The sequence below is a fragment of the Haliotis cracherodii genome, unplaced genomic scaffold (assembly GCF_022045235.1).
Source record: "Haliotis cracherodii isolate W230 unplaced genomic scaffold, xgHalCrac1.p SCAF_4, whole genome shotgun sequence".
NCBI classification, from domain to species: Eukaryota; Metazoa; Mollusca; class Gastropoda; order Lepetellida; family Haliotidae; genus Haliotis; species Haliotis cracherodii.
Window position 1 is genome coordinate 63,458,547 of NW_027266297.1, and position 24,487 is coordinate 63,483,033.

General features: G+C 42.8%; 1 protein-coding gene across 1 annotated transcript in view; it reads right to left on the bottom strand.

Annotated features, from left to right (window-relative positions):
* Positions 1-22,773, bottom strand: part of LOC139480018 (receptor-type tyrosine-protein phosphatase T-like) — a 46,476-nt gene extending 23,703 nt beyond the window's left edge. Inside the window, exons 1-9 of the mRNA XM_071262990.1 lie at positions 22,713-22,773; positions 16,504-16,653; positions 14,755-14,928; positions 13,171-13,389; positions 11,107-11,376; positions 10,133-10,330; positions 9,524-9,661; positions 6,771-6,908; positions 5,707-5,844 (exon numbers count right to left, since the gene is read on the bottom strand). Of these exons, the coding sequence (XP_071119091.1) occupies positions 5,707-5,844; positions 6,771-6,908; positions 9,524-9,661; positions 10,133-10,330; positions 11,107-11,376; positions 13,171-13,389; positions 14,755-14,928; positions 16,504-16,653; positions 22,713-22,773 (1,486 nt within the window). The remainder of the gene's footprint in view (positions 1-5,706; positions 5,845-6,770; positions 6,909-9,523; positions 9,662-10,132; positions 10,331-11,106; positions 11,377-13,170; positions 13,390-14,754; positions 14,929-16,503; positions 16,654-22,712) is intronic.
* Between the last annotated feature and the right edge of the window lie 1,714 nt (positions 22,774-24,487).

Here is a 24,487-nt window from a genome sequence, read left to right on the forward strand (position 1 = left end):
TCTTCACTAGCACATATCACGGTATTTTGTCTTCACTAGCACATATCACGGCATTTATGTCTTCAGTTGCACATATCACGGCATTTTGTCTTCACTAGCACATATCACGGCATTTTGTCTTTACTAGCACATATCATGGCATTTTGTCTTCACTAGCACATATCACGGTACTTTGTCTTCACTAGCACATATCACGGTACTTTGTCTTCAGTAGCACATATCACGGCATTTTGTCTTCAGTAGCACATATCATGGCATTTATGTCTTCAGTAGCACATATCACGGCATTTATGTCTTCAGTAGCACATATCACGGCATTTATGTCTACATGTAGCAAATATCACGGCATTTATGTCTTCAGTAGCACATATCACAATGACATTTTGTCTTCAGCTTAACATTTACGAATGGAATATGTCTTCAGCTGCAACTATTCACCATGGTGTGTTGACTTCAGCTGTACATATCACTACGGCATTTTGTCTTCAGTTGGACATCTACCAATGAAATTGGTCTTCAGCTGCAACTATTCACCATGGTATGTTGACTTAAGCTGCACATTTTGTCTTCAGTTGTCATTTAATGTAACAATATTTTATTCATTATAACAACATTTTGAACAACAATCGTGGTGGCACGTGAGTGAGTGTGTATTGTTTTACGCCACACTTGTAGCAATATTCCAGCAATATCACGGCGGGGAACACCAGAAATGGGCTTCACACATTGTACCCATGTCGAGACTCGAACTCGGGTCTTCGGCGTGATGAGCGAACGCTTAAACCACTAGGCTACCTGAGCGCCCCTTGTCACAGAGAGTACTTGGATGTGCGACCGTGTTCGGCAGCTTGGCTCCTCAGAGTTTCTGGGCCACTGATCCTGTCACCACGCTGAAGTACATGTAGCAGAAGTATATAGTACATGGCTGAAGTACATGTAGTCTTCATGACAAAGTGACTTTGTTTGAAATATGCCTCTTTTCACCCAGCACTGAATAGGTTCCCGGGAGGATGATATGACAATTATTATGAGATGGCAATTATTATTATTATGTGAAGACTACCAAACACTGCGGCCTTCTGCGTTACCGAAATTGTTAGATGGGCTGTATTCCAAGGCAACAAACCCGGGTACTATCCCAATGTCAGAAAACAGATTGGGAGGTACCATCTCAAGAACAATGGGGAGTCGGACAACTTAGTTCTTGGGATGCAAGCGTGACATTTCGAAAGCGAGGTCCACATATTTGACATGCTTTTCCTGAATCTTGTCGACCACATTAGTGTCAAAAAGGACTGAAAATTCAATAATATAAATTTTTTCATTGGTTTTTATCAAAAAGGGCAAGATAAGGTTTGTTGACCTGAATAGGTCTTAGTTTGTATAGGGGCCAATTCCAAAGAAATTTGTATTTATCTTTTTCCATGACACCCTCTTCATATTCGTGGTCGTTCCGTGGAGTCAAAACACAATCATGGTCAAATACGGTAATCAAAGGATCGAGCCACTCCATCATGTCTCTTAGGATACAGCGTTTGTGCCAAAGCTGGGCATCCACTGACAATGTGTTGGACAGTCTCATTAATTTCATTGCATATTCTACTTTTCATATTTACATTCTGATGCAAAATCACATATTGGCGGTTTCGAGTGAGAAGTGAGTGGTCCTTCAGTTTTGCAGGGTTGCTGATCTTCTCAACACACTGCACATACACTCCTTGCAGTGGATCTTCAGATACACTCTGGGCCGATTGATATGACATTGGCTTGGTTGATTTTTTACGTATTTTTTTTTTAATTTACGCGATTATGCATGAATAAAAGTGTTGATTACAAACATTGCATCCAGGTAGGAAACCTTTTGTCATTTTTTCCGTTCGAACATAAGAATATAAGTAAAGCAACAATAAACAATAAATTGTTGAACCTCACCTTGTTTCAAATGACTTATTTTGAGATAAGTTTTCAAAAAATTCTCACAGTTAGCAAATGGCGACAGAGCCGCCCCAGGTTATGAACTAGATCATTCGCAGTTGGACGGCATTATGGGAAATATCGCTTTTTGGCGTTATCAGGTTATCGGTTTATCGTTCTATCGGTTTCTCGCGAAATAATCTGGCTTTCTCGACTCGTGTTATTGCTTTCCCGACTCGTGTTATCGCTTTATCGCAATATTGCGTCCGTATTTGAAGTCGATAAAGCGATGTCCCCTCTAGGCCATCGTATATAATGTGGCAGTAAAAAACTTTTAGTGTGTTTTTATATGTCATGGAAATAAATGCTTTTTTTAAAATCACGCGTCAGAACTGTAATATGAATAGTGATAGACACCACACTGTACAGTAATATGAATAGTGATAGACACCACGTTCTGCAGTAATATTAATAGCGGTAGACACCACACTATACAGTAATATGAATAGTGATAGACACCACGTTATGCAGTAAAATGAATATCTGTAGACACCACACTATACAGTAATATGAATAGCTGTAGACACCACACTATACAGTAATATGAATAGCTGTAGACACCACACTATACAATAATATGAATAGTGATAGACACCAAGTTGGGCAGTAATATTGACACCCCACTATACAGTAATATGAATAGTGGTAGTCACCACACTATACAGTAATATGAATAGTGATAGACACCACGTTGTGCAGTAATATAACGAGCGGTAGACACCACACTGTACAGTACTATAGAGAGCGCTAGTACCCTCATAAACAGGTCTAGCAACAAGCCTATATGCCATGCATAGCTCATCGTACAAATCGGGAACGATATACCACTGATGGGACACACAACTCGAGCACACTGTACCTCTAAATATGACTGAATACATAGCAGCGCATTTTAGGAAGAATACGTTGTATGTGGTCATACAATACATCGAAACAGAGACCGCCTCCGTGGTCTAATGGTAGAGCGTCCGCCCGGAGAGTTGAAAGTCCGGGGTTCGATCCCCGGCCTCGTCATACCAAAGGAGGTTAAAAGATGGTACTTGTTGTTATCCTGTCTGGCGCTCGGCATTAAGGGGCTAAAACAAGGACTGGTCAGCTCGGAGTCAGTATACTGTGTCTGAGTGGGGTATTCATGTTAAACTGCGGCATGGTATCTTAGTGAGCTAGCACTATAAATCGGCATCAGTCTGGACTAGTACAAGCACCCACACACACACACGTGCATGCATGTCGCTATATAAGTGCAATAATCTTGGACGCGACGTTAAACCCCATTTCACCTCACCACCTCACCTCGAAGCGGCAGCAGGAAAACGTACGTTGTAATAAATATCCTTACGTGGATTACATTCATTGTGTCCATGATTAACGATAGATGGTAGATTGTGTCATTGGACAATTATACGACATTTACAGCGTTGATGTATTCGCAGGGGGGTTACACGGGGGATTACGGAGGTCGGGCACATGGTCAGGGCTTTGTGGAAACGTGTGATAATATCGTGATAATATACATACACAATGCGGGAGATCTCATCACCATAAACTAAACGTACAATTTATGCATGGGGCTCATCCAGCATGACTGGAGGGGAAGGTAGGGCGGTTTGTGTGAAGAGGATCCACCAGGTTTGTCTGTATGTAGACCCACGACAGCCACAGATCCAGATCAACCAGAGACCGGTTGTACTGAAGACACGTCGTTCACCAAGCTAGGCTGATCTTATCAATCACGCTTTTTTTATATACATTTACAATTATAATCTGATATTATTGAAGTGTATTCTACTAAATCTGCCGTTAAAAAAAGATTGTTTTACGTTGTTTTTTTTGTTTTGTTTGTTTGTTATCGTCGCACTCAGCAATATTCCAGCTATATGACGGCGGTCTGTTATTAATGGAGTCTGAACCAGACAATCCAGTGATTGAGTGAGTGAGTGAGTGAGTTGGGTTTAACGCCGCTTTTAACAGTATTCCAGTTATATCGCGGTGTGTCAGCTTAATGTGGGAGGAAAGCCCGAAGTGATGAAGATCTCAGACGTTTATCACTTCGGTGAAACCCACGAGCACGGGTATGGTGCTGACAAACCTAGAAACATACTCGGGGCGAACCGGGATTCGAACCCACAATCATAGGTTTCTAGCATGCCCAAGGGACGCAACTCTGCACAGCGAATCGCGGCGCCTTAGACGACTGGGCCACCCGTGCCCCCTCCAGTGATTGATAAGATAAGCATCGATCTACGCACTTGGGGTACGATGACATGCAACAACCAATTCAGTGAATCTGTCCACCATTATTACCCCACTAATGGATCAGTGTACTCTCGAATTGTATTCTCCGCTCCCTGGGGAGTAGACGACCCAAGCTGCCTATCGAGCGCCTGAAGGTTAACAGTTACATTATAATTCCATTCGATCAGGATGAGGCATATTTAAGAAGAAAACCAATTGTCCAAGGATTTACCACGTGTGACATGCCATCCCGGGTAACACGGCCTCCCATCCACCTACTCTCCGCCACTAAGGTTGCATTGCTCAAATTCGCCCGATCGTTTTACCTGTGCGCGCTATACACAGGATGGCGTGTCAATGGAATAGTGTAAGGGACATTCTCGCGATCTCGCATTCTCGCGATCTCGACCTTTGGAAACGAGCTAAATATGCCAAAGGTGCGAGAATACGAGATCGCAAGACAGCCCCTTACAGTATTCCATTCGTGACAGGACGTTATACAATGAGTGAGTAAGTGAGTTGAGTTTAATGCCGATTCGCTGTGCAGAGTTGCGTCCCCTAGGCAAGCCAGAAGCCTATGATTGTGGGTTCGAATCCCGATTCGCCCCGAGTATGATTCTAGGTTTGTCAGCACCATACCCGTGCTCGTGGGTTTCACCGGAGAGGTAAACGTCTGAGATCTTCATCACTTCGGGCTTTCCTCCCACATTAAGCTGACACCCCGCGATATTACTGGAATACTGTTAAAAGCGGCGTTAAACTCAACTCACTTACTCTACAGTAATACTACCCAGTCGATGCATGGAACAATGGCTGCCTCATAGAAATGTATACGTTCGATATCGGTACTCCAACTTATCAAACTTGACGAAATCTATTTTAGAATGCATATAATTAGGTATAACACACTCTAACCAACGTGTCAGGGTTACACAATCATTTCCATAAAATGAGAAGCCTCTAAGACTCTTTTATATCGTACAATGTGGATATGTCGTCACCTACCAACGGTGGTATTCACCATACTTCAGCATTGTTCCGTTGTCAATGTTCATATGCAAAATCGCTCGATTCCAAACATTGACTAGATACCTAATCTTTAGTTAGACTAAGTAAGGATTGGATATGGATGAACTATTTTATTCATAATTGGGAGCGACGTTTCGGTTAAGGCTTTGTTTGTTTTTCTACTGGCTTCACCTGTTAAGACGTTTACCGTATATTACCCCTTGTGTGTACATACAGACTTCAGGGGCGGTCGGGTAGCCTAGTGGTTTAATTGTTCGCTTGTCTCGCCGAAGACCTGGGTTCGATTCCGACATGGGTACAATGTGTGAGGCCCATTTCTAGTGTCCCCCGCCGTGATATTGCGGGACTGTTGCTACAAGAGGCGTAAAATCACACTCACTCCCTCACTCTAAATGCCTCTCAAAGCAGTTCTTTAGTTAGATTGCCTCCAATTTCAAAACAGTATGTTTATCTGCTAGGTTTACTCACCTCTGTGACAGCTGACGCCCATCCAGCCCGCTGAACACCCGTGACTACAGCTGCCGTTGTGGGCGTAGCACAGCTGATGGTGACAATTCCGGTTACAGGGTAGTTCACATTGAGGGCCATACCACCCCTCTGAGCAGGCTGTGGAGAAGCATGGGAAGTTGTAGTGATGATGAGTGATAGCACGGCTAAAATGGCTATGATGGCTAACATGGCTAACACAGCTAACATGGATAACACGGATTACATTGCTAACACGTCTAACACAGCTAACACGGATAACATGGAAAACACGGATAACACGGGTAACCAAACTAACAGAGCTAACATAGAGAACACGGACAACACGGATTACATTGCTAACATTGCTAACACAGCTAACACGGATAGCATGGAAAACACGGATAACACGGGTAACCAAACTAACAGAGCTAACATAGAGAACACGGACAACACGGATTACATTGCTAACATTGCTAACACAGCTAACACAGCTAAGATGGATAACACGGATAACATGGATAACACGAATTACACGGCTGACACAGCTAACATGGCTAACACGGCTAACACGGCTAACATTGCTAACACAGCTAACATTGCTAACACGGCTCACATAGATAACACTGCTAACACGGATAACACGGATTATAACATTGCAAATTCAAACACGGAACACGAAATGAAGCGATCGTGGATTCAGACATATAATGCCTACAAACCAAATAATTCCTTCACCAACTAATCGTTCAATACACGGGGTGTCTACATCGGAGAGAATATGGTTAAATATGCTCTGCTCTAAGAATAGTACATTTGTCGTTAAGGGTGTCGTTGTACAACTCGATCTTTGCTTTAAGGTGATCGTAACTCCCATACCTTACATAGACTTACGACGGTCGTAGTGCCATGGTTGTTTTGTACTCTGGTCACGGTCTTCAGGCCGTCAATGATAACAAAATAATAAGGTGAATATATCTCCGAACCCGCCTTTCAGTAGTATGCGGATTTGACAGGTTGAAATTCAACCTCTGAACCAAGTGGGACTAGTTGAACAGAAAACTTACCTTTGTTGCACATGGGTCCGATCCATCCCGGCTCACAGCCGTCGGTGCAGCGCCCGGTGACGGGGTGGCATGAGTCGTCGAGGCAGTTGTCGTTACACGTCTTGTTACAGTCCAGACCGTACGTCCCGTTCCGACACACTGGAACAAGGGAGGGTCAGTAAGTTTTCTTTTTGCCTCTTTATCAGGATGTAGTGTTTCTGACGGATTAATGAGGTAGGAAATCAACACGTGACGGTGGCCGGTTTGGTGGATCCAATGTGAAGGTCACGTTACACATGAGGCATGAAAACGTCAATCGTCCATGTGCTACGTTGACACTTACAGTTTGAAGGGTCAGGTCCCGATGTTAAGTTCGCACTTAAGATCTATGGGTAGTCACGTTCCTGTGTAACTTGCACACTTACAGTTGTAACTGTTACATTGTTACATTGTGTACGGTCAAGACCTTGGGTTAAGTTCACATTTACATTCTGTACAGTTAAGACCCTGAATTAAGTCCACACTTATATTCTGTACAGTCAAGACCCTGAATTAAGTCCACACTTATATTCTGTACAGTCAAGACTTTACGTTAAGTCCACACTTATTTTCTGTACAGTCAACCTCCTCTCTTAAGTCAGCACTTACATTGTGTACAGTCAGGACCCTGCAATTAATGCACACTTACATTCTGTACAGATGAGATTAAATCAACATTTACATTGTGTACGGTCAAGACCTCGAGTTAAGTCCACCCATTGCGTTCATACTCACATTCTGTACAGTCTTTCTTTGTTAAGTTTACACTAATTGTCTTATATTTTGTAAAGTCAAGATCTGGTGTTAAGTTCACACTTACGTTGTGTACAGTCTCTGTCCTGTGTTAAGTGCAAACTTACATTGTGTACAGTCACATTCAGGTGTTAAGTGCACACTTACATCGTGTACAGTCTAGCTCAGGTGTTAAGTGCACACTTACGTTGTGTACAGTCAAGCGCACGTGTTAAGTGCACACTTACATTGTGTACAGTCAAGCGCACGTGTTATGTGTACACTTACATTCTGTACAGTCAAGTTCAGGTGTTAAGTGCACACTTAAATTCTGCACAGTCAAGCTGCTGAATTACGTTAACACTTACATTGTGTACAATCAAGCTCAGGTGTTAAGTGCACACTTACATTGTGTACAGTTAAGCTCGGGTGTTAAGTGCACACTTACGTTGTGTACAGTCAAGCTCAGGTGTTAAGTGCACACTTACATTGTGTATAGACTAGGTCAAATGTTAAGTGCACACTTCCATCGTGTACAGTCTAGATCAGGTGTTAAGTGCACACTTCCATTGTGTACAGTCAAGCTCGGGTGTTAAGTGACCACTTACGTTGTGTATAGTCAAGCTCAGGTGTTAAGTGCACACTTACATTGTGTACAGTCTAGATCAGGTGTTATGTGCACACTTACATTGTGTACAGTCAAGCTTAGGTATTAAGTCCACACTTACATTGTGTACAGTCAAGCTCGGGTGTTAAGTGACCACTTACGTTGTGTATAGTCAAGCTCAGGTGTTAAGTGCACACTTACATTGTGTACAGTCAAGCTCAGGTGTTAAGTGCACACTTCCATCGTGTACAGTCTAGATCAGGTGTTATGTGCACACTTCCATTGTGTACAGACAAGCTCAGGTGTTAAGTGCACACTTACATTGTGTACAGCCTAGATCAGGTGTTAAGTGCACACTAACGTTGTGTACAGTCAAGCTCAGGTGTTAAGTGCACACTTACATTGTGTACAGTCAAGCTTAGGTATTAAGTCCACACTTACATTGTGTACAGTCAAGCTCGGGTGTTAAGTGCACCCTTACGTTTAATACAGTCAAGCTCAGGTGTTAAGTGCACACTTACATTGTGTACAGTCAAGCTCGGGTGTTAAGTGACCACTTACGTTGTGTATAGTCAAGCTCAGGTGTTAAGTGCACACTTACATTGTGTATAGCCTAAGTCAAATGCTAAGTGCACACTTCCATCGTGTACAGTCTAGATCAGGTGTTATGTGCACACTTCCATTGTGTACAGACAAGCTCAGGTGTTAAGTGCACACTTACATTGTGTACAGTCTAGATCCGGTGTTAAGTGCACACTTACATTGTATACAGTCAAGCTCATGTGTTAAGTGCACACTTACATTTAATACAGTCAAGCTCAGGTGATAAGTCCACACTTTCATTGTGTACAGTCTAGCTCAGCTGTTAACTCTACACGTACATTGTGTCCAGTCAAGTCTAGGTGTTAAGTGCTCACTTACATTGTGTACAGTCAAGTCTAGGTGTTAAGTGCTCACTTACATTGTGTACAGTCAAGTCTAGGTGTTAAGTGCACACTTACATTGTGTACAGTCAAGTCTAGGTGTTAAGTGCTCACTTACATTGTGTACAGTCAAGTCTAGGTGTTAAGTCCACACTTACATTGTGTACAGTCAAGTCTAGGTGTTAAGTCCACACTTACATTGTGTACAGTCAAGTCTAGGTGTTAAGTCCACACTTACATTGTGTACAGTCAAGCCCTGCGTTAAGTGCACACTTACATTGTGTACTGTCAATCTCAGGGGTTAAGTGCACACTTACATTGTGTACAGTCTATCCCTGTGTTAAGTGCACACTTACATTGTGTACAGTCTAGCCCTGTGTTAAGTGCACACTTACGTTGTGTACAGTCAAGCCCTGTGTTAAGTCCACACTTACATTGTGTACAGTCAAGCCCTGTGTTAAGTCCACACTTACATTGTGTACAGTCTAGCCCTGTGTAGCCATCAGGGCACCCAGACAGACACTGGCCGTCCAGCTTCCCACACGCCTCGTCTTCGTCCCGACACTGACAGGTATTGTTACACTCCAGGCCGTGCAACTCGTCCAGGCAATCTGCGGGAGACGGCGGTGGACACTATATTTCTGTTATACACAGCACTGTAAGTGTTCGTTTGTTTTACTTCTGATTATATACTCGCTGTTGATGTTGTTGCTACTGACAGTTGGCTTTATTTATTGGTACTGCTTATCACCAAATGTATTTTATTGTTGATATAACAACTCAAACTATATTGAATATTGTTTGTTTGTAATTTCTCTTTTACGAGGGGCGTTCAAAAAGTTTTGCAACTTCTATATAAGACCAAGTCGCAGAATATCTTTTGCACTTATATTTTGTCAATATAATCACCTCATCGGCCTCACACAGAGTGTCCCTACCTCCGTGCACCTCGACCTCACACAGAGTGCCCCTACCTCCGTACACCTCGACCTCACACAGAGTGCCCCTACCTCCGTACACCTCGACCTCACACAGAGTGTCCCTACCTCCGTACACCTCGACCTCACACAGAGAGCCCCTACCTCCGTACACCTCGACCTCACACAGAGTGAGAATGCGGCAGCCATACAGACGGAGAAGGACGCCGTCAGCTGTCAGGTTCCCGGGGACCTCCACTTCCGTCACGAGCGCCGGGTTGTTGGTGACGTCACGGTATATCTCCATGTATTCAGGACCGGAAGTGAGCAGGGAGAAACCAGCCAGTCTGTTCGTCAACCCAGCTGTGGACGACACAAACACAAGCAGTGGACATGCTGCTTTTACCCGTTCGATATTTCATTGTCCGTCTCGTCCATCCTTCCTCGCCAAAATAGATAATTATCAACAGTTATCTGTTACATTGTACTCTCAAAACGTATATTTTGTTTGTTTGTGGATGTTTGTTAGTTGATTAACGCCACACTCAGCAATATTCCAGCTACATGACGGCTGTCTGTAAATAATCGAGTCTGGACTAGACTGTCCAGTGATTGACATCATGAGCATCGATCCGCGCATTTTGGATACGATGACATGCATCAACCACGTCAGCGAGCCTGACCACCCCATCCCTTTAGTCGCCTCTTACGACAAGCACGGTCGCCTTTTACGACAAGCATGTGTTGCTGAAGACCTATTCTTCCCCGGATCTTCACGAGTCCCAAAACATATATAGAAAGCTGAAGGTCAGTGGTTCCAAAAGACGTAAAAAATGGTACTTGTTGCAGGCTCAGGACTAAAAGGATAAGACAAGGAATGGTCGGCTCGGAGTCAGTATACTTTGTCTGAGTTGGGCACCCATGATAAGCTTCGGCATGGTGTACCATGTGTTATAATGTCACGTTCCGCTTTCTAAGTACTTGCTATTTGCCACAATTAATAGACGAGACAACGCCTAAACAGGTTATATCCCGTGGGGAATCCGACTACGAATATGTCTACAATTTTGTTTCGTAAAAAATGGATCTCGCTCTTAAATAAAACAACGTCGTCCTTGGCTATCATGTTTGCTACTTACGATCGCCCCTGTTGTAGACGACCACGCTGTAGATGTCGTAAAGCTGTCCAAGGTCCACGGCCCAAGACGGGTTGGTTGTCCCTTCTCTGCACGTGGGCGTGTTCAGCACGTTGGTCACCGTGCACGACCCCCTTGTGAAGTCCGTGGCTGTGCTGCCGTCCACGGCGAGGTCGGACGTGAAGTTGTAGGCCTTTAGGGTGCCGTTGATAAAGTCAGGACCGCCCCAGGTTGAACTCTGGTAGGTGCGCTTCTTCAAGGCGACGTTACGCCCTGCCAACAAGAAGCAATGCCGTTAGACCCACCTTGGATCATCTTCCCGAAGCAAGAGAGTTAACTGACTTTAAAAGTCCAGTTTCCACCCTTGCCGAACTAGGCTGTTATTCCTGAGCTCGATCGTAGCGCCACCAGTGGTTATTACGAGTCATGGACCTTCTGAGCCTCTCCTATGGACCAATCAGATTCCACCTCTCATATCACTTGCATTTGTATCAAGACGATCTGATCGATAATCATGTTCTATAGTGTGATAAAACGGGTCTTACATCGCAAAGTGCATCAAAAATGGCTGAGCACCTTGATCAAAAACATGAAAATATTTGGAAAATATTTGTTGACAACGAGTTGGCGGTGTACATGCTTTGAAAATCGACCGAAATCTACACGACAGTTTACCTACCGGATTTCGATTTCGTTGCACGATTTTGATTGGACAATGCATAGACTCGTTAGTCCAGCCAAAATGTAACTCCATAATACCAGCCTAGTTCGGCAAGGGTTGAGACTGGACTTTTATAGTCAGTTAACTCCCTTGCCTCGGGAAGATGACCTTGGATATGCCATAAAATAAAGGCGAAAACTCTACACACAGTGCTAAACCCATCACCAATGATACCTTATCGTAGTCCAGAAACAGCCTTATGATTCTTTTAATAATGAAGGAATACATGTGTATAAGAGTGCCAGATGTATGGCCAAAACGCCACTGGGGATGTTTTAAATACGTTGATGCATAATCCGACAAAAGAGACTCGAAGAGTAGAGTATTTCTAACTCCACTCCGAGCGAATACAATAATCTATATACTTTTTCAGCTTACCGTTTATGTATCATAGCTAATAAAAGTTACTGAAACATACATGACATAACAAAACACAAATCGGTAATAAAAAGATAGTTTAAAACTGATCCTTCCATTTTTCAGTCTTGATAACAGAGCAATGAGGTATCGATTTCAAGTCTTGAATTGTAAAATGAATAATATTTACGTAAATAACATTGCCACATGAGAACATGTAGGCAGATCATAATATACCTCAGGTTATAATATGTATCACCCAATATAAGATAGCTACGCGATAAATCGCAAAGAACCTTGAACACCGAAGCATGGTTTATTTCAGGATAAAACATTGTTCTTTCATTACGTCCTTTCTGGAGATACGAACACGCGCTCGCAACTTGATGACGTCGTATATTGGACAACGTTAAGTTTGAGAGGGGAGTATCTAGTGAATTGTTCCCCGTAGATGTAGCTGGGCAACGCAGGTAAACGTGATTGCCGAACGATCGCATCCAGAAGTGGGAGAGATATGACAATCGGTATTGGGAGAAAAGATACAGGTAATATATTCGACGTGAGAATTGTGAGAATATGCGGGATATACCCACCTGTGCATCAAATGGACTTGTCCGACAACGTCGAGGTCGGATTCTATTGAGGGAGTCACCATTTTTAAAATACAGGTAATATAAATATGTTGAAAGCTTGTACATTTTATGATCATCCTTAAAGAGGCTGTACAAAATGCTGATACAGCACGTGAGAAATAAACGACCTCATGGTGTATTCTTTGTACGATAAACAACTCCCACTCGTTTACGCCTTCAATTACAACCAATGAAACCATAGCAACAGGACCGGAATTGTGGTATAAAAGTAGAAATACCTACACTGACATCCACTTAAACTATCCTACAACTATCCATGCTGACAAGTGTGCTGCGTCTTACCTCCACCCAAACTATCCTACAACTATCCATGCTGACAAGTGTGCTGCGTCTTACCTCCACTGACCTCCACTTCACACAGCTGTAACCTTGGTGACGCGTTTACGTGCCTGATAATCTTGACCCATCTGGCCAGTATTGGTTCCTTGCATCGGATGTCCAGGTGTCCAGATGACACCCGGTGTCGTGGGTTATAGGAGGAGTTGCACACAGACGTGATGACGTCACCGTTGCCGTCAAGGCGGTCCAGCTCAATCAGCAGGTCGGTCGTCGTGGCTGCAAGGAGCGAGAGTGAATAAAATTGTACACCGCACTTGTACGTGAAAGAAGCAGACAGTGTCAACTTCGTTTATAACAAAGACGCTTGTGACGATCTCGCGGATATAGCGATTGATTTTTGGTCCCGGCCATCTGTTGTCTATATGCTGCATATATGCTTACAACAAACTACGGTTATAGCGAACTAAAATAAGTGGTCCCTTTGAGTTCGTTATAAACGTAGTTTACTGTGTATCAGTTGTGTGAACGACGGTGATACCGAAAGGACAATCTTAAACTGTAAACGAACAACTTCTCTCAGGGGCATTTAGAAGTTGGAGTACTAAGTAAGGATACGATATATGGATGAACAACTTCGTGATTTCAATGAGGAGCGACGTCACGGTGTAGGTTCTAAAACTGTTATCAAGCAAGTGATGTACACCGTTGACAAGTACATACACAATTCCGAGGCAGTGTTTCTACAGTTGGGTAGATTTTGGTAGTTATGCACACAAAAGTACGGTGGCCCATAAGGGACATGGAGTCTGTTTCACTTACTTTTGTCGTTACCTTTTGCAAATTAACACGATTTGTCTTACAAATATGTGATAAATCATGTGTAAAGAAGATATTGAATCGCAGAAAAGTGAAACGAAAATGTCAAAAACTAAAGTGAAAATGTAAAAAAACAAAAACGAAAATGTCAAAAACTAAAATGAAAATGTAAAAAACATTGGTTGGTTTTTGACATTTCCAATTTAGTTTTAGACATTTTCGCTTCACATTTCAGCGACTCAATAACTACTTGAAAGTACATTTTCCACGTTTTCGGTTGTTTTTATACAAATTTATTTTTTTGACAAATTGTGTTGCTAAAGGTTACGATAAAAGTAAGTGAAACATCAAAATATGGAAAAACAGACTCCATGTCCCTTATGGGCCACCGTACAAAAGAGGTGATATAAGATAAACATTTTAACAGGTGAAGCCAGTAATATATACAAAAGGATAAGACGAATTGTGGTCTTTGATGAGTTGATAGTTCGCAGGGGTATTTCAACCATACTCTGTACAACACTCGCTTGATAAAGGTGTTAGAGCCTACACCTTAACGTCACTCCTAATTGCAATACGGGAGTTGTTCATCCATATATCTTATCCTTACTTCCCTATATACGAAGACCTGGTGTCATCGGTGATTTTCAATGATCCAGTCATATATTTGTTATTACTCTTTTACCTTTTAAATCCAATGAAATCTCTTTGGGGAGATGACGAAGGATGATTAGTCTATGGCTTGGACGTTTTGACTTTCCGTAAATTATTGTCCCTGATATGTCACGTTGCGATGGCGTTACGAAGTAAAGTTGCATGTTCTACCTGTGTGGATCCGGATCCAGGTAATCCACTGATTTGTCTCCAAGTTCACCTGCCAGGATGGGGACCCACTTGTAGCCAGCGTCTCGAAGCAAGTGTTGATGTCCCCGTCGACGGCAAGCTGGGGGCTGTTGAGGACTGGGGAGGCGGAGGCGGGCAGGTCATAGGCGAGGTTCACTGAAATAACGTATATCACGGGTATGACAGAAACCACGGTTAAATTACGTACCACGGGTATTATAAAAAAAACCAAAATAATACAGACACCATGGGGTATTACAGAAACCACGGGTAATAAAGGTACCACAAGTATACGGAAACCACAGGTAATATAGCCACCACGGGTATTACAGAAACCAAGGGTAATATAGGTACCACAGGTATACGGAAACTACGGGTAATATAGGTAACTCTGGTATCACAGAAACCAAGGGTAATATAGCCACCACGGGTATTACAGAAACCACGGGTAATATATGTACCATGGGCACGACAAAAAAACACGGGTAATATAGGTACCACATGTATACAGAAACCACGGGTAATATATGTACCACGGGTATGAGAAACCACGGGTAATATAGGTACCACGGGTATGAGAAACCACGGGTAATATAGGTACCACGGGTATACGGAAACCACGGGTAATATAGGTACCACGGGTATTACAGAAACCACAGGTAATATAGGTACCACAGGTATACGGAAACCACGGGTAATAAAGGTACCACAGGTATACGGAAACCACAGGTAATATAGGTACCACAGGTATACGGGAACCACGGGTAAAATAGGTACCACAGGTATACCGAAACCACGGGTAATATAGGTTCCACGGGTTTTACAGAAACCACGGGTATTATAGGTACCACGGGTATTACAAAAAAGACACGGGTAATATAGGTGCCACGGGTATACGGAAACCACGAGTAATATAGGTACCACAGGTATACGGAAACCACGGGTAATATAGGTACCACGGGTATTACAGAAACCACGGGTAATATAGGTACCACAGGTATACGGAAACCACGGGTAAAATAGATACCACGGGTATTACAAAAAAGACACGGGTATTATATAGGTGCCACAGGTATACGGAAACCACAGGTAATATAGGTACCACAGGTATACGGAAACCACGGGTAATGTAAGTACTACGGGTATACGGAAACCACGGGTAATATAGGTAACTCGGGTATTACAGAAACTGATCGATAATCGAGATCTTTATTGTAATAAAACAGGTTTTACCCCGCGAAGCTCATCATATTACTTGAGCGCCTTGATTAAAAACATGACAATATTTGCAAAATAATTGTCAATGACGGAACACATGCTTTGCAAATCCTGCAGTCGATCGAAATCTGCATGTTGAAATCCATGTTGTTTACGAACCGGATGTCTAGTTCGTCATACGATTTTGATTTGACTCTACATAGACTCGTTATTCCAGCCAAAATAAAACTCTGGAATTCCAGCCTAATTCGCCAGGGGTGAAAACTGGACTTATATAGTGTGTTAACGCCCTTACCTAGGGAAGATGCATCAGATTCCGTATTACATGTACCACTGGTGCACTGGGTTATTACGCGTATAACGTGTGTGTTAGTGATGTGAAACTGGTCATTCTTTACGGTGATCGGTGGATCATGCTGGAACTTAGGTAGATACAACGGCTATGAAACAACAGTATTTTGCGGGACATAGTCCACGGGTAAAGTATTATTATTTTTGGTGACGGAAACTTACGGTACTGGCAAAGTGGTCCCATCCATCCCAATGCGCATCCGGATCCGTTACAACTTCCGGTGACGGCGTCGCATGGTGCCTCCAGGGCGCAGTGACACTGGTACTGGCACTTGTCGCCAAAGAAGGGTGGGCGACATCGGCTGGCAGACGCTGTGAAACATGTATTAACAATGCCGTTATTGTTTGTATTATTCTGTACAATATCAGCCCCATGGGTATTCCTGCAGTCTGTCCAATTCAGCCCTTGCTAGTCTATTTAGCAAGTCTAGATTACCGCAGAAGAGCGTCTCTGGGCTCCTTTTTGTTATATTTCATAACTACAATTTAACAATTGTTTTTATCCGTAAAATATGTTCATTTCAGGGACTAGATGCTAGTCTATGATTCCTGGTGAGAGGTGGTCGCCGGAAGCCTTAAATGGTTACAAGAGGTGACCAAACAGATCGGTGACTAGGTGACTAGGTGACTCGGTGACTTGGTTGATTGCGGGTTATCGTATACCGATGGAGTGCATCGTTGCTCAAAATATTGATCACAGTCATCTCTGGTACAAAGTCCATAATTTACAAGCCACCGTCATATAACTGGAATTTTGCTGAAAGCGGCGTTTCACAAGAAGCAAACAAATTATACACCGTAACCATGGCTTATTGCACATTACATAAAGGGGGTGGGATCTTTTGATCAAATACTTGACCTGCTTGTCGCTTCGAAACACACACATGTGCAAGTGAGAGAGTGAGTTATTTTGATTTTTAGGCTGTGGTTTAATGACTACAACTAACGTGTTGAACAAAAGAAAGTGCACTCCCATGTTTAGTGGAAAAAGAAATTACTATTCGATTGTGATGTATTTGACTCGGGTATCATAGACGTGTTTTGGACCTTAAGTTAGCATTGTTTTGGCAACTGCTTTCAGCCTAGTTCGGATGTCATAACGTTTGTAATTAACTGATCAAATCCAATTATAAAGTATGGGGCAGTCGGGTGGCCTAGTGGTTAAAGCGTTCGCTCGTCACGCCGAAAACCCGGTTTCGATTCCCGACATGGATACAATGTGTGAAGCCCATTTCTGGTGTCCCCCGCCGTGATATTGCTGGAATATTGCTAAAAGCGGCGATAAACCAAACTCACTCACTCTCATATGGTACAGAGAAATGCCTGGCAGATCAAGTCCGTAATATCACCGTGGTATGACCTGAAATATTGCTAAAAACGGCGTAAAACCATACTCACTCAATTATAAAGTGTATACTTCTTCTGCCCGGGAGTGTATATAGTAGTTATGATCTCAACAGCTTCCTTGTTTACGTGTAATTGAACGCTTGTAAAAGTTGTGGTGAAAAGTTTTTGCCAAAGAACCCAACACACTTATAACATATTAGGAATCAAGGAAACAACACTACACAAAGGGGAATCATGAAACAATTGCAAGCACTTAATTCACATGTTCACTTCAAATTAATACTATTGAAAGATATCTTTATGAGGAGTAACGTGTCATGTCTGGTGATACATAAATGACGTGAATAGCTTTGAACAAAACAGTTATCGGGTTATATGAATCAGGTAATATTGAATGATATCTTTATGAGGAGTAACGTGTCATGTCTGGTGATACATAGATGACATGAAGAGCTTTGCACAAAACAGGATTACTGGCAGTTATCGGGTTATATAAATCAGGTACTATTGAATAATATCTTTATGAGGAGAAACGTGTCATGTCTGGTGATACATAGATGACATGAAGAGCTTTGCACAAAACAGGATTACTGGCAGTTATCGGGTTATATGAATCAGGTACTACGCAATTGGTATTACAAACAGGTTTCATAAATAATCTGTAAATCCTATTGCCCTCTACGATACACAAATATATCGCATGAATCGTAGACTTGGCCAGGCAATTAATATGTAACAAATGTTATATTGGGACAACACATTCTCAGTAAAGTACAGATTCTAGTACTCTTGGGGTTGCGTCCAATCCGGAATTCGAACCCACACTCCCAGGGTGAGACACCAAAGTTGAGGTATTCACAGGCAATCATAAGTTGTGTACGAATTTGGTTCGTCGGGGGATCACAATATATCGATTGCACGACCATGTATCAATGTGGGTGGACATCCAACTGTTGCTGCATGGAAGACGTGAGACGACCTTTAGTGTCATGAGATATAGCGATGAAAGACCGGACAATCAAAATTGTTAGAATAGTTATGTAGTTAATCATCTGTTTAAGTGACGAATAATTACGATTTTCAAATACATTCTCAAAGTATGATATTTCACTCCATAATTAACAATAAATGATGTATATGTAATCCTCCCCGACCCCCCTCCACTCCCCTCCCCTCCCACCCCGGTGTATTTGGCAGCAACATTAGAAGACAAACTGCATGCCTTGCTTTGCCTCCGCACTTGGTTCGTACAGCATGACGTGCGATATGTTTCTTAATAGCAGAAATTTGGTATACAATTTGATATGGGCAATACTTGCCATATATTTTTTGCCTCGACTGCCGCCAGATTGTGTTGTGTTATGAAATAGTCATGTAAACTAGCGACACCAGTAAATCCAATATGGATTCCACCTAATACTGGCAGGGGTAACCAACATGGCTGAGGTTAGTGGAGTGACTGATTATGAGCTTAGTCCAACAAACCATCACGAAGCGTCATAAAATATCCATCATTGCGACGTAGTCGGACTTTGAGTTGCATGTGTATAATGTTTCATGCGACTTGATAACGTGTGTGTGTGTGAGTGAGTTGGGTTTAACGCCGCTTTTAACACTATTCCGGTTATATCACGGCGTGTCAACTTAGTGTGGGAGGAAAGCCCGAAGTGATGCAGGTCTCAGACGTTTACCACCTAGAAACAATCGGGGCAAACCGGGATTCGAACCAACAGTCATAGGTTTCTGGTTTGCCTAAGGGACGCAACTCTGCACAGCGAATCGCGGCGCCTTAGACGACTGGGCCACCCGTGCCCCCTTAAGCTTCCCCCGATAACGTGACTGAGGGACCACAAGAGTGAGTGAGTGAATATGTTTTTACGCCGCTTTTAGCAATATTCCAGCAAAATCACGGCGGGGGACACCAGAAATGGGCTTCACACATTGTACCCATGTCGGGAATCGACCCTGGGTCTTCGGCGTGACGAGCGAACGCTTTAACCACTAGGCTATCCGACCGCCCCAGGGACCACAAGAAGTGAATGTTACATTACAGCTGACAGGCAGGCATGTCTACATGGAGTGGCATGCAGGTATGGATGAATAAGGTGCAAGTAGGGTGACTCAAATCGGGATGCAATTTCATAACCAGTTATTATATGCTCCTGAAAACGTCTGTCACAGATGACACGCTCCATACGAACGTGACATTTTGCACCTTAACTGTATTATGCATGTGGTTAAATTGCAATTCATGTCGTTAAAGTGTTCGCTCGTCACGCCGACGATTTCCAAATGGGTACGGCGTATGAAGCCCATTTCTTGTGTTCCCCGCCGTGATATCGCTCTTATAGTGCTGAAAACGGCGTAATCCCATACTCACACATTCACTCACTCACATAATCACCTCCATACCTTTCTGACCCGTGAAGATACGGGCTACAATAGGTTTTTGTGCATCCTATGCTTGTCGTCAGAGGCGAATGTGCAGGTATAGGATGACAAGTCAACGAACCTGACCACCCGAGCCCGTTAGTCGCCCCTAACGATAAGCATAGGTTGCTGAAGATAAATTCTAACCCGGATCTTCACGTAGACGTTGGTGAAATAATTTTAATAACAATAATTTGAAAAACAAACAAAACAAATTCGGATAAGTGTGGAGGAGAATTATTCAATCTTTATGTTGATTGCAGCCAGGCACATGGCTTGCCTTGACATCCATCTCCTGATAAAAGCACACCACTATTTATCAGTATATATGGGTGAGTGAGTGAGTGAGCGAGTGAGTTCGGTTTAACGCCGCTTTTAACAGTATTCCAGTTATATCGCGGCGTGTCAGCTTAATGTGGGAGGAAAGCCCGAAGTGTTGCAGGTCTCAGACGTTTACCACTTCGGTGAAACCCACGAGCACGGGTATGGTGCTGACAAACCTAGAAAAATAATCAGGGCGAACCGGGATTCGAACCCATAATCACAGGTTTCTGGCTTGCCCAAGGGACGCAACTCTAGATCTGCACAGCGAATCGCGGCGCCTTAGACGACTGGGCCACCCGTGCCCCCCAGTGTATATGGGGCTGTTCTTGGCTTTCAAACGAGTGAAAATATCAACTTGAAGTGTATCGGTGTTATTTCGCTCGAGGGAAACAACACATATTACCCGAGTGAGATATCGATTTCATATTATCAGGTTTATTACTGTCAGTATTTCATCAGTAATTACATGACATATTTAAAAAGTATCTATAAAATTTATCTGTTTATTCAAGTATTGTCAACCTTGACAAATACCATTTATGACATCAGACGGGTGTGGCTTGACAAGATTAGTAACAAACTGCATTCCTACTTTGTGTAGATGTACAGATGCTGCTGCGCAGTTGGCAAGCCTCCCTGCCGAGCAGGTTTTTTTAATATATTTAGCTCACGACAATACCGAATCTTCCTGATCCCCAACAACGGTCGATGGATGACAAAAGCATGAAAGTCACGTATGTATCGCATCCTACCATGACAAACTATGTGACAAGACGTGTCACTGCGCCAGTCGATACGTGACTGGGACGGAGGGCCCGCCAAATAATACATGATTGTACTTCGATTGCAATTTTAACAAAAACAATTTACAGCATTATTTTCTACATTATTGCACTGTACTGTTGTACAGTGATAAGCATGTATGAGGGATTGGGTGTGTGCTAGTGAGGTTATACCACAGTGATATTACGGCCTTCCTCTGTACCATGTAGGGGCTCTTCTCAGACCGGCGTACATCATATTAAGTGAGCAAATGAGTAAATATGGTTTTACGCCGCTTTTATCAATATTCCAGCAATATCACGGTGGGGACACCAGGCCAGATATGGGCTGTAAAGATTTACCCGTGGCGAGAATCGAACCCGGGTCTTCGGCGGACGAGCGAACACCTTCACCACTAAGCTACCCGACCGCCCCTCATTTTAAGTGAGATGAGTTGGGTTGACACCATTTTGAACAGTACGAATGTCAGCTATCACGGGATGTGAGTTAACACATATGGGAGGGATGCTTCTAAGTTACACAGCTCATACATTTTGTGCCATATCAGAGTCAGAGCAACAAATATCTGGGATTCGAACCCACCAGCGGCAGATCCTAATAACTAAGGGACGTAACTCTTTACAGTAAATTGCGACGCTGTGTCACGCATGCACCTATAACATATTGTATAATTCACAATATCTCAGAATTGATCGTGTTTGGGTATGCAACGGTTTAACTATATAGTCAAGTCTTATCGCGGCGGGGATAATCAAATATGGTTTGACATGCTGAACCCCTTGGTGCTCGGATGAGCCGCCCCTACGACGTAAAGAGTTGATGATACTGAGTACCTCATCAGTTCCAAGAGCACAGTAACAGTGTAACCTCGCTAATCCGGACACAAACATCTCCCCCCCTTTTTTTATACACTAATGTATTTGTATATGAAGGGTAATACTCGTTAATGAGGACACACACACCCTACTTTCCGGACTAATATATGTGTATATGAATAATATTACACGTTACTGCAGACACAAACATCCTGACAACTCCCCTCTTCATTCCGGACTAACGTATGTACATATGAAGGGTATTACTCGTTAATCTGGATAGAAGTTAATCTGGACGAAGTCCATAACATCGAAACCATCCGGTTTAAAAGGATAACTATAAAGATTTTTTCATGACCGTGGCATTTATTTTCACGCGAAGTAAAAGCAATAAAAGCAAAAGCTCTAATGTCTTAACGATTTATCATTTGAAAAACACGGAAAAACAACTCCAACGCTTACACCTACGACAACATTCCGGAGGCGGTTCCGTGAAGGTATATTCCATTTGGTAGAATGTGACAAAATATTCATCTTTTAAAACATACCTACATACGCCGACGTATAGTAAATGTCACTTAAATGAACATTAACGCGATGGGAGAAAAGGAATAAAATAAAGATTATCGAGAATAAAGTACAAAGATTAGACACGGATTGCAACACACTGACCTTGCAGCACTGCCAGTAAGGTCAGAAACACGAGGGTACACGCCATTTTCCTCCTCTTCATGATATCAGGATTCTTGCAGGCACTCATTGGCACCGAAACAGGAGTTATAGCATTTCAACACGAATAGTCTTCGTATGGTGGTCGTGTTCCGGCCACGTGACCTACTCTCACCGAGCGCCATGTCGTCATGAGACCCCGCTGTACTCCTCGATGTCCGGGCTCAAATCATCAAAGGTCACGTTGCGATGTCGTCGCGGGGTTCACGATGTCGCCCTGCTGTCAGACGCTGTTGTCGCTGCTGTTGTCTCATCCTTTCGACATCTGCTGGTCATCGCGTCTCAGTGCCTGTTTGTTTTTTGTTTCATGTGTCGTGATTTTGTTAATACTGTGTACTCGTAGATATATAGATACAGGTTTCACTCACTCACGCTTTGAGAATGTACTCTCAGATCGACATGTAAATGTATTTGAGGAAGTGTTCATGCTCTCACTTACTCACTCACACATTGAGAATGTACTCTCACACCGACATGTAATGTATTTATGGAATGTTCATGCCCTCAATCACTTACTCACTCACTCATTCAATGAGTATGTACACACACAAATTCATGTAATGTATTTAGGAAAGTGTTCATACTCTCACTCACTGACTCACTCACTCACTCACTCACACATTGAGAATGTACACTTGCGTCTTGTAATGTATTCAAGGAAATATTCATATTCTCACTCACTCACTCACACATTGAGAATGTATGCTCGCGTCATGTAATGTATTCAAGGAAATGTTCATACTCTCACTCACTTACTCAATCACTCACACATCGAGTATGTACACTCACGTCATGTATTGTATTCAAGGAAATGTTCATACTCTCACTCACTTACTCAATCACTCACACATCGAGTATGTACACTCACGACGTCATGTAATGTATTCAAGGAAATGTTCATACTCTCACTCACTCACTCACTCACTCACTCACACATCGAGTATGTACACTCACGTCATGTATTGTATTCAAGGAAATGTTCATACTCTCACTTACTCACTCACACATCGAGTATGTACACTCACGACGTCATTTAATGTATAATAATTTAAGAAAGTGTTCATCCTCTCATTCACTCACTCACACATCTAGAATGTGCACTCACGACGTCAAATAATGTATTTTAAAAAGTGTTCATACTCTCACTCATTCACACATCGATTATGTAACTCTACATGTGCTCAAACTATATGTTGCTTTGATTCGTGTTTATTTTGGCGGTGAGTATATTCAAGTAAGTGCTCATGCTCTCACTTACTCGCTCACATCGCGAATGTACACTCACAACGTCACGTGATGTATTGAAGGAAGTGTTCCTGCTCTCATATCCACAAAGCTACTCCACACTTTTACGTGTCCACCTGGCCTGTGAAGATCCGGGGTAGAAAAGGTCTTCAGCAACCCATGCTTGCCGTAAAACGCGACTATGCTTGTCATATTAGGCGACTAACGGGATCGGGTGGTCAGGCTCGCTGACTTGGTTGATGCATTTCATCGATCCCTATTACGTGGATCGATGCTCATGATATTAATCACTGGATTTTTGGTCCAGACTGGATTATTTACAGACCGACGTCATATAGCTGAAATATTGCTGAGTGCGGCGTTAAACAACAAACAAACATACAAACAAACTTGTCCCCCTAACAGATGGGGGTTGTTACTCCATGCACATAGGCTGTGTAGAACAGTGACGTTCAGTGTATCCCCAATACGAT